This window comes from Mobula hypostoma, assembly GCF_963921235.1.
Source record: "Mobula hypostoma chromosome 8 unlocalized genomic scaffold, sMobHyp1.1 SUPER_8_unloc_1, whole genome shotgun sequence".
Lineage (NCBI taxonomy): Eukaryota > Metazoa > Chordata > Chondrichthyes > Myliobatiformes > Myliobatidae > Mobula > Mobula hypostoma.
In genome coordinates, this window is record NW_026948120.1 from 98,709 (window position 1) to 114,942 (window position 16,234).

At 50.8% G+C, this 16,234-nt stretch overlaps 1 protein-coding gene across 5 annotated transcripts in view; it reads left to right on the top strand.

Moving 5' to 3' along the window:
• Positions 1-16,234, top strand: part of hpn (hepsin) — a 79,404-nt gene that overhangs the window by 14,980 nt on the left and 48,190 nt on the right. For all 5 annotated transcript variants that reach the window (XM_063038943.1, XM_063038942.1, XM_063038944.1 and 2 more), the window contains 4 exons: positions 5,414-5,452; positions 10,331-10,457; positions 13,094-13,216; positions 14,463-14,503. In XM_063038943.1, coding sequence (XP_062895013.1) covers positions 5,414-5,452; positions 10,331-10,457; positions 13,094-13,216; positions 14,463-14,503 — 330 coding nt within the window. The remainder of the gene's footprint in view (positions 1-5,413; positions 5,453-10,330; positions 10,458-13,093; positions 13,217-14,462; positions 14,504-16,234) is intronic.

Consider the following 16,234-nt stretch of genomic DNA (forward strand, 5'->3'; position numbering starts at 1 on the left):
TGATGGCTCTGGGACTGTACTCGCTGGAATTCAGAAAGATGAGGGGAGATCTCATAGAAACCTTTCGAATGTTGAAAGGCCTAGACAGAGTAGATGTGGGAAGAATGTTTCCCATGGTGAGGGAGTCTAGGACAAGAGGGCACAGCCTCAGGATAGAGGGACGTCCATTTAAAACAGATGTGGAGAAATTTGCATCTGGTGAATTTGTGGAATTTGTTACCACAGGTAGCAGTGGAGGCCAGGTCATTTGGGTGTATTTAAAGCAGAGATTGATAGGCTCTTGATTGGCCAAGGCATCAAAGGTTACAGGGAGATGGGTGGGGAGTGGGGCTGAGGAGGGCAAAAAAGGACCAGCTGTGATTGAATCGCGGAGCAGGCTAGACGGGCCGAATGGCCTAATTCTGTTCTTAAGTCTTAGGGTCTTGTGGTCTTATGGGTCCTACAATCGCAAGAGAAACATCCAAGATAATCACCCATGGTTACACTGCATGCTGCCTTCACACACCAACTCCGAAGCCCACCTGTCGCAGGCAGTAACGTGGTCAGTGCCCAGTCCCGCTCCCCTGATGCCCAGTCCCTTCCACCAGTGCCGGACATTATGGGCAGCTTGGGGGTAAGGCTTGGTTCTTGTTACATGACCAAGGCGAAGCATACCACCAAGGATTTATGATGAAGAAAAGCAGGCCACTATCAGCCTTCATAACCCCCTGGGGCTTGTATGAGTGGGTTCGGATCCACTTTGGACTTATGAATGCACCCAGAGCCTTTCCAATGATTCATGGAGGAGTGCCTTGAAGGATTAAGAGATGAAGTCTGTGTATCACACCTGGATGACATGCCAGTGTTCACTAAGACCTTTGATGAGCATGTTGATGTGATGAGAAGAGAGGCACAGCGAATGCAGGCAGATTAGATTAGATTAGACCATAAGGACACGCAGTCCTCTTTTATTGTCATTTAGTAATGCATGCATTAAGAAATGATACAATATTCCTCCAGTGTGATATCACAGAAACACAGGACAGACCAAGACTGAAAAACTAACAAAAACCACATAATGATAACATATAGTTACAACAGTGCAACAATACCATAACTTGATGAAGAACAGGCCATGGGCACAGTAAAAAAAAGTTCAAATTCTCTCAAAAGTCCCACATCTCACACAGACGGGAGAAGAAAGAAAACTCTCCCTGCCATGCCCGACCACAGTCCGACTCTGAGTCGTCCGAAAACTTTGAGCTCCGATCAGCCCCCTGACACCGAGTACCGAGCACCATCTCTGCCGAATGCTTTGACCCCAGCCTCGGTTGCCAGCAGCAGGCAAAGCCGGGGATTTTGGGGCCTTCCCTCCGGAGATTCTCGATCGCACAGTAGCAGCGGCAGCGAACCGGGCATTTCAGACATTTCTCCAGATGTTCCTCTGTGCCTTCTCACGTTTGTCTCCATCAAATCAGAATTGTGCACGGTCCCTACTTAACAAATACGATATCACTTCACCAGAGAGCTGCGCGCACTGCGTCGCACCGCCATCTTCTCCTCCCACCCATGGAGTGAAACTAACACCCAGCAAGTGTGAGTTCACTACCTGGGCAGGATAGTGTCGACAGGGGTAAGTCAGATGGATCCTGCAGACACCGCGGCAGCAACAGCACTGAAAGAGGAGAGACCAGACACAGTGGGAGAGCTGAGCAAGAGTCTGGGTCTATTAAGCTACTATCAGCTGTACACTAAGGATTTCTCTTGAATCGTGACTTCCCTCTGTGACCTGTTAAAAAGCAGAGATGACAGTGACCAAAAATCAGCTCAGGGTAGCATTAGAAAGACAAACAAGAAGAGGAACTGTGTGCCCTCTTACAAACCGATCACTTGGACAGAGAGACATGAAGAAACTTTGGAGCAGTTGGTTGACAGCCTAGTACAGCGGCCTGGGCTGGGGTTCCCAGCCTGTGCACAGCCGTTCAGTTTCCACATTGGTGCCTCCAGTCAGGGGTTGGGAGCAGTCTACAATCAAAAGCAAGATGGCAAATTGAGAGTCATGACCTATGGTTCACGGACGTTGAAGAATGCAGAAAAAAACTACCAGCGGGAAATTGGAATTCCTTGACGTGAAGTGGGCAAATACTGAGAAATTTAGGGATTACCTGTACTATGTCCCAACGTTCACAGTGACAACAGCCCCTCGCGTATGTGCTGTCTTCAGCAAAGCTGAATGCAACCAGCTGTAGGTGTGTTGCTGAACTGACAGATTCCTACTACCTGTTACCACCCGGGAAAAGGAGGTGTCTCGAATGCCAGTAGCCATGGAAACAACTGTGAGTGAGTGCACGGAAGAAATCTCATTCAATTCAGTGGGGCCAAAGTCCATGCCATTGAAGTGCAGACGTACCCTGTTCCATGGCAGTCTCTGTGTAGTTAGAGGTAGAAAACGTCAACTTGCCAAGATGCCAGCTCCACCAGTGTCCAGTGCCTCGCCTGCAGAGGGGCATTCAGCACCATGTGCTGTGAGTCTGTACCTGTCTCGACAAGGGCACCACTCGAGCATCGCGACAATGCAGCTGTTTGAGCTTGTGTCAGTGGACTTCCTTCACTGGGACAAGTTCAAGGGTGAGTACGAGTACATTTTGATGATTACTGACGATTTTACACAATTTGCACAGGCATACGCCACAACATCGAAGTCAGGAGAAACTTGCTGGCCATCTTTTCGATGATTTTGCCCTGAAGTTTGGGTTCCCATCACGGATAAGCAATGACCAAGGGGAACCAACTGTTCGTGCAACTGAGAAAAAACATAGCGGTGTGGCAGGATTGAGAACTACACCGTAACGCATCCCGATGGGGGGAGCGGGCGGGAGCCAAACCATATCTCCCCCCACCAGGAGACAGGCGGGGGCCACACTGTACCCCCCCCTCCCGGGGGAGCAGGCAGGGGCCACACCATACCAACCCTCCCCACCCCGGAGAGACGGGCGGGAGCCACACCATACTGTGCTCAGGGAAACGGGCAAGTTGAGAGGATCAACCAGACCCTTCTGCAGAAGGACAAAAAGAAAATTGGGACAAGTCATTGAATGAAATGGGTTATGCTTAAAACTGTCCAAGGTTGGGAGTAACAGGGTGCATTCTGCCTTATCTTCGGGAGATTGTCAAACACTGACCTACAACCCACAGTGAATACTTGGAAAGATGGAAAAGAGGGATGCAAGAAGCCCATCAGATTGCCAAGAAGTATACGCAAAGGGTTCCGGGGAGAGCCAAGAGAAATGATGATGGCAGAGTGAGATTTACAGAGCTAACAACCTGGGGTCGGTGTCCTAGTGAAGAATCTGACACCCCTCAGATGTCTGCGAAGTGTGGAAGCTATTGGGAGGTCTGCATCCATATTGTTGTATGGAAGGTTGGGGTGGATGTGCCAATCTATGAGGTTAACCCTGAACAAGGAAGGGGAAGATCCAGCGTACTACATCGCAATCTTCTCATGCCACGTGAACATCTGCCTTTGGATGCTGAACCACAAATAGGAACCACAACAAAGCGAGGCTGTCTGCCAAATGGAGTAGCGGGGCTCCTCCACCTACAGGAAGGGAAGTGAGTGAACCAGCCAGCGACACTGAGCATGAATATTACCACCAAGTCGAATGTCCCAACCTCACAGTAGCAAGGACTGCAGTGGTTTTGAAGTAGAGCCAATACAACCTGCTGAGCAGCTACTGAGGGCTGAGGATTCACAATGCTTCCAGCGACAAACGCCTGAGAAGGAACAGTTGTTCAGCTTGTCCGCATGTGAACCCCAGACCTTCATCCAAACCAAGTGACCCAAGTGATTTTCCTGCGTGTGAACCAATACCAGTTCCTGTATTGTCCCCTGCGAATGATGAGCCAGACAACCAGATGGAGCAAAGACAAGAGAACTCGTTTCCTCGGAGAGAGCCACGACCACCAAAATGAGGTTGGTAACCCCACATGACACAACATACAGACTGTAGGCCACATCAGTATCAGGCCTTGCCTTGTAATTATGTAACATCAATGATCTGTGCCTCAGTTCCTAGATCAGCTACCAAAGGAGTGTTTCATACGAGAAAAGTAGTGATTCAAGTTTAACACCTGGAGAAGGTGTCAGGACAACACCTCTTTTTTGGGGGGAGTGTGTGACAAGGTTGAAATCTGTTCAATTTAGTTATAAATAATTGTTCAAGTAATTTTCAAAAAGAGTTAATATAATTATGAATATCATTTCATCTTGAGAAAAGAAAAGGGATATTATTTGAAAAACATGCAAATGTGTTAATTGAAAATTCTGAGAATCAGTATGCAAGGTACTCTTTTATTGTATTGAGTATTGAATCTGCCATTGGTTTCCATTCAACCTCCAGCACGTGATTGACTGCTCATGCTGGAGTGGGGCAGTACATGCTGTACTTGGTCCATAAAGTGATTGATGTGTGAACATTTCAGTGTGTCTGTTTCATTTTTCACATTACTTTTACAGGGATGCTAGACGGGCACCTGCTGAGAGACAGGCTGGTGGGCGTCCACACTGACAGGCAGGCAGGACCATAAGACATTGGGAATGAGGCCATTCAGCCCATCGAGTCTGCTCCGTCATTTGATCATGGCTGATCCATTTCCCCCTCAACCCCATTCTCCTGATAACCTTCCATGCCCAGACTTGTCGAGAATCTATCAACCTCTGCCTTAAATACACTCAATGATCTGGCCTCCACAGCTGTCTGTGGCAATGAATTCCAGAGAGTCACCACCCTGACTATAGAAATTCCTTTTCTTCTCTGTTCTAAATGGACACCCCTCTTTTCTGAGGTTGTGTCCTCGCATCCTAGAATCCCCCACTGTTGGAAGCATCTTCTCCATGTCTATTCTACCTAGACCTTTCAACATTTGTTACGTTTCAGTGAGATTCCCCCCTCATTCTTCTGAATTCCAGTCACTCTAGGCCCAGAGCCATCAAATACCCCTAGTATGATGAGCCCTGAATTCCCAGAATCATTTTCTTGAACCTCCTTTGAACCCCCTCCAATGTCAGCACATCCTTTCTTGGATAAGAGGCCCAAGTCTGCTCCTGATACTCCAAGTGAGGCCTCACCAGTGCCTTATAAAGCCTCAGCTTTACATCCTTGTTTTTGTATTCTAGTCCTTTCGAAATTAACACTAACATTGCACTTGCCTTCCCCACCACCAACTCAATCTGCAATTTAACTTTTCGGCAGGGACATGGTGGTCGTGATCAAACCCTGGTGAGAGGCAGATTCTCCCTGAACGATATGTGATAAAGTTCCTTTTCTGTTTGGTGTAGGCAAAATAGTATTTTGTAACATTAAAAAGTTACTGTTAACATGCAGGTGGTTGTGAGTTGAATTCAAAATAATCGAATCTCTGTGTCTCTTTCCAGTATTTTATGTCCGGAAATCCAATACCGATCTTTACGATGGTAAGTGTTGGTGGTTGCTCAAGATGAGTGGTGGTATGTGTAACAAACTTTAGAGCACCATGTACAGTTCCCATCTCCATATCCCTGAGTCAGACCCACACCGGGAGCACCATGGACAGTTCCCATCTCCATATCCCTGAGTCAGACCCACACCGGGAACAACGCGCACAGTTCCAGTCTCCATATCCCCGGGTCAGACCCACACCGGGAACACCGTGCACAGTTCCAGTCTCCATATCCCTGAGTCAGACCCACACCGGGAGCACCGTGCACAGTTCCAGTCTCCGTATTCCTGGGTCAGACCCACACCGGGAGCACCGTGCACAGTTCCAGTCTCCGTATCCCTGGGTCAAACCCACACCAGGAACACTGACGCTGAATGAGCAAGTGAGTTTTTAAGCATTGTCTGTTATCATAGGAGAGAAAAGGTATGAAGTTTGTTACTGGTTGTACAGATTGAAAGTAAATGTCTTGGACACCACCTGTCTCTGTGAATTTCATTTTGGATTGCCACCAATCTTTTGATTTGCAGTCTGTCCTCAAGTCCCCTTGCACCTTTCACATTGTCCTTCATCTCCGCTGGTCTCCGCACCCACCCATATCATAATATATTCCTCCCCCCACCCCCACCAACCCACCAACTGCAAAACCATGTCTTCTGCACTTGTATCAAGAAATGCCAGTTGAAGATATAAAAATTCTGTGTGAGAGAATTTTATCCCCTTTCTCAGCTTGTCTTTTGAGCAATGACTTGTGAATTCTTTAAGGTTAACCTACCATTAACAGAACTAACGAGTGTGAGGTGTTTCATTTTGGGAAGTTAAACCAGGGTGGGACTCAGTCAGTGAACGACAGGATCCTGGGGAGTGTTGTAAACCAGGGGCACAAGGTACATGGTTCCCTGAAGGTAACGACACAGGGAGACGGGTGGTGAAGAAAGCCTAGAGCAGTACAGCTCAGGAGCAGTCCCATCAGCTCACTGTATTGTGCTGAACCAATTAAATTAGTAATAAAATGGCCAACTAAACTAATCCCATCTCCTTACACAACGTCCATACCCAACTTTTCCTCAGTCATGTGTCTGTCTAAATGTGTGTCTGCCTCTGCTACTGTCCCAGCCAGTGCATTCCAGGCACCTACTGCACTGTATTTTAAAAAAAAAATTGCCCCTCAACTTTGAAATTGGCTCCTCACCTTAAATGTATGCCCTCTGGAATTAGACCTTTCAACCCTGAGAACAAGATACTGCCTGTCCACTCTCTCTTTGTCTCATAATCATATAAACCGCTATCAGATCTCCCCTCAGTCTCTGCCGCTCCAGGGAAAAAACAGCCCAAGGTTACAGCACATTCCCTTCAATCCAGGCGGTATCTCGGTAACCTCTTCTCCACCCTTTCCAAGCCTCTGTATCCTTCCTATAATGGGGCAACCGGAACGACATGCAACACTCCAGATGCAGCTTACCTCGAGTTTTATAAAGCTGCAACACAACTTCCTGACTTTAGAACACAATGCCTCGACTAATAGCTGGAAGTATGCCATATGCCTTCTTGACCACCCCTGTCAACCAGAGAGCTATGACCTTGGATCCCAAGGACCTTCAGTTCATCAATACTGTTGAGGGTCTTGCTTTAACAGTCAGGGCACTGAGTACAGGAGCTGGGACGTCACGTTACAGCTGTGCAGGACGTTGGTGAGACCGCACTTGGAGTATTGTGTGTAGTTCTGGTCTCCCAGCGATAGGAAGGATGTCATTAAGATGGAGAGGGTGTACTGCAATTGATTTATTGTTGCCACAAGTGCTGAGATACAGAGATAAGTTTGTTCATACAGATCAAATCATACACAGTGTGTTGAAGTAGCACGAGGTAAAACAGTAACAGTAAAGTGCAGGGAAACGGTGATGTACAAGGTCATAACAAGGTAGATTGTGAAGTCTGGAGTCCATCTCATTGCACTAAGGGACTGTTTAATAGTCTCATAACAGGGGGGTAGAAGCTCTCCTTGAGCCTTGCAGTTTCAGGCTTTGGCATCGTCTGCCTGATGGGAGAGGGGAGAAGGGAGAATGTCCGGGGCAGGTCGGGGTTTTGATTATGCTGGTGACTTTACTGACGCAGTGAGATGAGTAGACAGAGTCCATGGAGGGGAGGCTGGTTCCTGTGATGTGCTCAGCTGTGTCCACAGCTTTGCAGTTTGTCGTGGTCCCAGGCAGAGCGGTTGCTGTCCCCAGCCATGCATCACCCGCATAGGGTGCTCTCTATGGCGTGTCCATGGGGTGGTGCTGAATTTCTTTGGCCTCCTGAGGAAGTGGAGGCATTTGTGAGCTTTCTTGGCCGTGACATCTACGTGGTTAGACCAGGAAAGATTTACGGAGATGTTCCCGGGTCTGCAGGGGGTGCGTTAGAAGGAGAGGCTGGATCTATCTTCCCTGGACTGGAGGCTGAGGACCTTATGGAAGTTTATAAAACCATGAGGGGTGTTGATAAGGTGGATGGTTACGGTCTTTTCCCCCAGGGTAGGGGAGTTGCACAGGTTTAAGATGAGGGAAAAGATTTAATAGGGACCTGAGGGGAGACTTTTCCACCCAGTGGTTGTGTGTGTATGCAACGGGCTGCCAGAGGAAGTGCTACAGGAAGGATGTGTAAACTATAGAAAGGGTGCAGAGATTTACAAGGATGTTGCCTGGATTGGGGAGCATGCCTTATGAAAACGGGTTGAGTGAATGCGGCCTTTTCTCCTTGGAGAGTGATGGAGGATGAGAGGTGACCTGATAGAGGTGTAGAAGATAATGAGAGGCATTGATTGTGTGAATAGTCAGAGGCTTTTTCCCTGGGCTGAAATGGCTAGCATGAGAGGGCATAGTCTTACGGTGCTTGGAAGTGGGTACAGAAGAGACGTCAGGGGTAGGTTTTTTATGCAGAGAGTGGTGAGTTCGTGGAATGGGCTGCCAGTGGCGGAAATGATAGGGTCTTTAAAGAGACTCCTGGATGGATACGTGGAGTTTAGAAAAAATAAGAAAGGAGGGAGAGAGAAAACAGGCAATTATAGACCAGTTAGTCTGACATCAGTGGTGGGGAATATGCTGGAATCAATTATAAAAGATGTAATAGTGGCATATTTGGATAGCAGTGGCAGGATAGGTCCGAGTCAGCATGGATTTACGAAGGGGAAATCATGCTTGACCAATCTTCTGGAATTTTTTGAGAATGTGACTATGAAAATGGAGATGGGAAAGCCAGTGGATGTAGTGTACCTGGACTTTCAGAAAGCCTTTGATAAGGTCCCACATAGGAGGTCAGGGTGCAAAATTAGAGCACATGGTATTGGGGGTAGGGTACTGATAAGGATAGAAAATTGGTTGGCAGACAGGAAACAACGAGGAGGGATTAACGGGTCCCTTTCAGAATGGCAGGCAGTGACTAGTGGGGTACCGCAAGGCTCGGTGCTGGGACCACAGCTATTTACAATATACATTAATGATTTAGATGAAGGGATTAAAAGTAACATTAGCAAATTTGCAGATGACACAAAGCTGGGTGGCAGTGTGAAATGTGAGGAGGATGTTGGGATAATGCAGGATGACTTGGACAGGTTGGGTGAGTGGGCAGATGCGGTTTAATGCGGATAAATGTGAGGTTATCCACTTTGCTGGCAAGAACAGGAAGGCAGATTACTATCTGAATGGTGTCAAGTTAGGAAAAGGGGAAGTACAATGAGATCTAGGTGTCCTTGTTCATCAGTCACTGAAAATAAGCATACAGGTACAGCAGGCAGTGAAGAAAGCTAATGACATGTTGGCCTTCATAACAAGGGGATTTGAGTATAGGAGCAAAGAGGTCCTTCTGCAGCTGTACAGGGCCCTGGTGAGGCCCCACCTGGAATATTGGGTGCAGTTTTGGTCTCCAAATTTGAGGAAGGACATTCTTGCTATTGAGGGAGTGCAGCGTAGGTTCACAAGGTTAATTTCAGAGATGGCAGGAATGTCATATGTTGAAAGACTGGAGCGACTGGGCTTGTATACACTGGAATGTAGAAGGATGAGAGGGGATCTGATTGAAACATGTAAGATTATTAAGGGATTGGACACGCTAGACGCAGGAAACATGTTCCCGATGTTGGGGGAGTCCAGAACCAGAGGCCACAGTTTAAGAATAAAGGGTAGACAATTTAGAACGGAGTTGAGGAAAAACTTTTTCACACAGAGGGTTGTGGTTCTGTGGAATGCTGTGCCTCAGAAGGCAGTGGAGGCCAATTCTCTGGATTCTTTCAAGAAAGAGTTAGGTAGAGCTCTTAAAGATAGCAGAGTGAAGGGATATGGGGAGAAGGCAGGAACTGGATACTGATTGTGGATGATCAGCCATGATCACAGTGAATGGTGGTGTTGGCTCGAAGGGCTGAATGGCCTACTCCTGCACCTATTGTCTATTGACGGGTGAACACTGGAGGTGATGGAGTAGGGGGATGACTGGTGAACACTGGGGGTGATGGGGTAGGGGGATGACTGGTGAACACTGGGGGTGAAGGGGTGGGGGAGAATGGTGAACTCTGGGGGTGATGGGGTAGGGGAGAATGGTGAACACGGGGTGATGGGTAGGGGGAGGTTGGTGAACACTGGGGGTGATGGGGTAGGGGAGACTGGTGAACACTGGGAGTGATGGGGTAGGGGAGACTGGTGAACTCTGGGGGTGACGGGTAGGGGGAGGTTGGTGAACACTGGGGGTGATGGGGTAGGGGAGGTTGGTGAACACTGGGGGTGAGGGGGCAGGGGGAGAATGGTGAACTCTAGGGGTGACAGAGTAGGGGGAGATTGGCAAGTGGTGGGGGTGATGGATTTGAAGTCCGAGACTCAGGCGGTCGTATGTACCAATCTGTCTACAGTACAGGTCAGCGGAGGCGAACATCTGACTATCTACGACTCTGAGAGGGGTATCTGGAGGTTCATCTGCTCCTCACCAGGCAACAATGATGTGGCTCGTCTGGGCTGTGAGCAGATGGGGTTTGTAAGGTGGGTGCAGTGATGTGTCTCTATAATCTCTTCAGCCCTTTCACTCCTCCCCTCTCTGTGACCCCTACACCCCTCCCCTCTCTGTGACCTCCACCGGCCACTACACCCCTCCCCTCCCTGTGACCCCCTCTGGCCCCTACACCCCTCCCCTCTCTGTGACCCCTACCGGCCCCTACACCCCTCCCCTCTCTGTCACCCCCTCTGGCCCCTACACCCCTCCCGGTCTCTGTGACACCCTCTGGCCCCTACACCCCTCTCCTCTCTGTGGCCCCTTCAGGCCCCTACACCCCTCCCTGTGACCCCCTCTGGCCCCGACACCCTTCCCCTCTCTGTGACCCTCTCTGGCCCCTACACCCCTCCCCGTCTCTGTGATCCTCTCTGGCCCCTACACCCCTCCCCTCTCTGTGACCCCTACCGGCCCCTACACCCCTCCCCTCTCAGTGACCCCCTCTGGCCCCTACACCCCTCCCCTCTCTGTGACCCCTACCGGCCCCTACACCCCTCCCCTCTCTGTGACCCCTACCGGCCCCTACACCCCTCCCGGTCTCTGTGACCCCTACCGGCCCCTACACCCCTCCCGGTCTCTGTGACACCCTCTGGCCCCTACACCCCTCTCCTCTCTGTGGCCCCCTCAGGCCCCTACACCCCTCCCTGTGACCCCATCTGGCCCCTACACCCCTCCCCGTCTCTGTGACCCTCTCTGGCCCCTACACCCCTCCCGGTCTCTGTGACCCCCTCTGGCCCCTACACCCCTCCCCTCTCTGTGACCCCCTCTGGCCCCTACACCCCTCCCTGTCTCTGTGATCCCCTCAGGCCCTTACCCCCCTCCCTGTCTCTGTGACCCCCTCTGGCCCCTACACCCCTCCCCTCTCTGTGACCCCTACCGGCCCCTACACCCCTCCCCTCTCTGTGACCCTTACCGGCCCCTACACCCCTCCCCTCTCTGTGACCCTTACCGGCCCCTACACCCCTCCCGGTCTCTGTGACCCCCTCTGGCCCCTACACCCCTCCCCTCTCTATGACCCCCTCAGGCCCTTACACCCCTCCCGGTCTCTGTGACACCCTCTGGCCCCTACACCCCTCTCCTCTCTGTGGCCCCCTCAGGCCCCTACACCCCTCCCTGTGACCCCCTCTGGCCCCTACACCCCTCCCTGTGACCCCCTCTGGCCCCTACACCCCTCCCCATCTCTGTGACCCTCTCTTCGTGACCCTCCGATGCTAGCATATGCTTCCTTATCTCTGGAGCTTAAAACTGCTCAAAGTACTCCAGTTGCAGCCTGAGCACATCACAACCTTCTCGTCCTCAAGAAATGAATGTTAACATTGTATTTGTCTTCCTCACCACCGAATCGACCTGTAAGTTAACCTTTAGGGAAACCTGCACAGATCTCCCAAGTGCCTTTGCACATCTGATTTCTGAACTTTCTCCCCACTTTGAAAATAGTCTACAGCTTTATTCCTTCTTCCAAAGTGCATGATCATACACTGTCTTCCATCTGCCCTTCCTGAGCTTTCTCTTCTAATCTGTCTAAGCCCTTCTGCAGACTCAGTTTCCTCAACACTATCACCCTCCACCTATCTTTGTATCATCTGCAAACGGCCACAAAGCCATCAATTCCGTATCCAAGCCATTTACAAATAACGTGAAACAAAGTGGTCCCAACACTGATCCCTACAGAACACCACTAGTCACTGGCAGCCAAGCCCACTCTTATTCCCACTCTTTGCCTCCTGTCAATCAGCCAATGCTCCCCAGTGGTCTCCCCCTACCCCGTCACCCCCAGTGTTCTCAGCTAATGCTCTACCCATGTTAGAATCTTTCCTGTAATACCATGGGCTCTTAACTCGTTTAGCAGCCTAATTTGTGCATTTTGTCAAAGGCCTTCTGAAAATCCAAGTAAACAACATCAGCCAACTCTCGTTTGTCTGTCCTGCTTATTTCCTTAAAGAATTCCAACAGGTTTGTCAGTCAAGGTTTCCCATATTTTGGCCTATTTTATCATGTGCCTCCAAGTACCCTGAAACCTCATCCTTAATAATGGACTCCAACATCTTCACTGAAGCCAGGCTAATTGGCCTATAATTTCCTTTCTTCTGCCTCCCTCCCTTCATAAAGAGTGCAGTGACATTTGCAGTTTTCCAGTCTCCAGGAACTTTTCCTGAATTCAGTGATACTTAAAAGATGATTATACCATAGTCACCATAGTCTCTTCAGTCACCTCTCTCAGACCCCTGGGGTGAAGTTCATCTGGTCCAGGTGACTTGTCTATCTTCAGACCTTCCTGCTTCCCAAGCACCCACCTCCCTAATAATGAAAACTGCGTTCACTTCTGCCCCCTGACACTCTTCAATTTCTGCCATTCTTCCATAGCGAAGGCTGAATCAAAAAATCTTATTGAGATTGTCGTCCACTTCCTTGTCCTCCTCTACCTCTTTAGCCTACAACCCATCCCGTCTCCATGACAACCAGTCACTGGACAGTGACAGCGAGCAGGGACCCTGGCTAATTGCCCCCCACAATTTTCCTTTCGCTCTCTCGCTCTCTCTCTCTCACCCACCCACCCACCGGATCAGTTCTGATTACTGTTACTGACCCAGTGTGTGCAGCTGAGTTTAAAACTCAATTCTGTCTGCAGAATGTTATCAGTTTCTGAGAGTCGTATCGAAGACCCCAGATTGAATCGGACAGCCCAGTTCTACTGTGTGAACATACCACGGCACTCGGGAGCTGGTAAACTGCAGGAGGTCCTGTTCCCATGGTAACTAAATGAAGCCGCATTTCCTAAAATACTTAATACTGGGTTAAATGTATGAGTGGTACCAGTGGGGACGGGTCTGTCACTGTATAACATGGGTACGGTACTGGTGGGGATGGGTTTGTCACTGTATAACACTGGGGTACGGTACTGGTGGGGATGGGTTTGTCACTGTATAACACTGGGGTACGGTACTGGTGGGGATGGGTTTGTCACTGTATAACACTGGGGTACGGTACCGGTGGGGATGGGTTTGTCACTGTATAACACTGGGGTACGGTACCGGTGGGGATGGGTTTGTCACTGTATAACACTGGGTTACGGTACCGGTGGGGATGGGTTTGTCACTGTATAACATGGGTACGGTACCGGTGGGGATGGGTTTGTCACTGTATAACACTGGGGTACGGTACTGGTGGGGATGGGTTTGTCACTGTATAACACTGGGGTATGGTACTGGTGGGGATGGGTTTGTCACTGTATAACACTGGGGTACGGTACCGGTGGGGATGGGTTTGTCACTGTATAACACTGGGGTACGGTACTGGTGGGGATGGGTTTGTCACTGTATAACACTGGGGTACGGTACCGGTGGGGGTGGGTTTGTCACTGTATAACACTGGGGTACGGTACTTGTGGGGATGGGTTTGTCACTGTATAACACTGGGTTACGGTACCGGTGGGGATGGGTTTGTCACTGTATAACATGGGTACCGTACCGGTGGGGATGGGTTTGTCACTGTATAACACTGGGGTACGGTACTGGTGGGGATGGGTTTGTCACTGTATAACACTGGGGTACGGTACCAGTGGGGATGGGTTTGTCATTGTATAACACTGGGGTACGGTACTGGTGGGGATGGATCTGTCACTGTATAACACTGGGGTACAGTACTGGTGGGAACTGGTCTGTCACTGTATAACACTGGGGTACAGTACCGGTGGGAACTGGTCTGTCACTGTATAACACTGGGGTACAGTACCGGTGGGAACTGGTCTGTCACTGTATAACACTGGAGTACAGTACCGGCGGGAACTGGTCTGTCACTGTATAACACTGGGGTACACTGGCTAGAGTACCAGTGGGGCTGCGTCTGTTACCGGGATGCAGTGCTGGTGGGGAGGGGTATGTCAGTGTGTAACACCGTGGTTTAGACCGGTGGGGACGGGTCTGTCACCGAATATGGTGCATTGGGGTGAGTGTGTTTCCTGGCTGATTGGTCGGTAACCATTCTGCTTTCATTGACAGTTCCTGTCCATCCCGGATCGCTCTGTCCGTTCAGTGTCAAGGTGAGCCATCGTTATCCTGTGATTACATCTGATCAATCATGGATACTGTTGTCAGTGTCTGCCCAACATGCAACACACTTTCCCTCACCAGGGCACGGCCCAAACTTGCATCACTCACTCACTCCCAAACACTGACACACGTGCACACTGCTCACTGTTCACTCCCAAACACCGACACACGCGCACACAGCTCGCTGCTCACTCCCAAACACCGACACACGTGCACACTGCTCGCTGCTCACTCCCAAACACCGACACACGTGCACACTGCTCGCTGCTCACTCCCAAACACCGACACACGTGCACACCAATCACTGGCGCTCGCTGCTCACTCCCAAACACCGACACACGTGCACACTGCTCACTGGCGCTCACTGCTCACTCCCAAACACTGACACACGTGCACACTGCTCACTGGCGCACACTGCTCACTCCCAAACACCGACACACGTGCACACTGCTCACTGGCACTCACTGCTCACTCCCAAACACTGACACACGCGCACACTGCTCGCTGTTCACTCCCAAACACCGACACACGTGCACACTGCTCACTGGTTCTCGCTGCTCACTCCCAAACACCGACACACGTGCACACTGCTCACTCCCAAACACTGACACACGCGCACACTGCTCGCTGCTCACTCCCAAACACCGACACACGTGCACACTGCTCACTCCCAACCACCGACCAACGTGCACACTGCTCACTGACGCTCGCTGCTCACTACCAAACACCGACACACGCGCACACTGCTCGCTGCTCACTCCCAAACACCGACACACGTGCACACTGCTCACTCCCAAACACCGACACACGTGCACACTGCTCACTGGCGCTCGCTGCTCACTCCCAAACACCGACACATGTGCACACCGCTCACTGGCGCTCGCTGCTCACTCCCAAACACCGACACACGCGCACACTGCTAACTGGCGCTCGCTGCTCACTCCCAAACACCGACACACGTGCACACTGCTCACTGGTTCTCACTGCTCACTCCCAAACACTGACACACGCGCACACTGCTCGTTGCTCACTCACAAACACCGACACACGCGCACACTGCTCACTGGTTCTCACTGCTCACTCCCAAACACTGACACATGCGCACACTGCTCGCTGGCGCTTGCTGCTCACTCCCAAACACCGACACACGCGCACACCCCTCACTGGCGCTCGCTGCTCACTCCCAAACACCGACACACGTGCACACTGCTCACTCCCAAACACCGACACACATGCACACTGCTCACTGGCGCTCGCTGCTCACTCCCAAACACCGACACACGTGCACACTGCTCACTGGTTCTCACTGCTCACTCCCAAACACCGACACACGCGCACACTGCTCACTGGCGCTCGCTGCTCACTCCCAAACACCGACACACGCGCACACTGCTCACTGGCGCTCGCTGCTCACTCCCAAACACCGACACACGTGCACACTGCTCACTGGCGCTCGCTGCTCACACCCAAACACCGACACACGTGCACACTGCTCGCTGCTCACTCCCAAACACTGACACACGTGCACACTGCTCACTGGCGCTCGCTGCTCACTCCCAAACACCGACACACGTGCACACTGCTCGCTGCTCACTCACAAACACCGACACACGTGCACACTGCTCGCTGCTCACTCACAAACACCGACACACGTGCACAATGCTCACTCCCAAACACTGACACATGCGCACACTGCTCACTGGTTCTCGCTGCTCACTCCC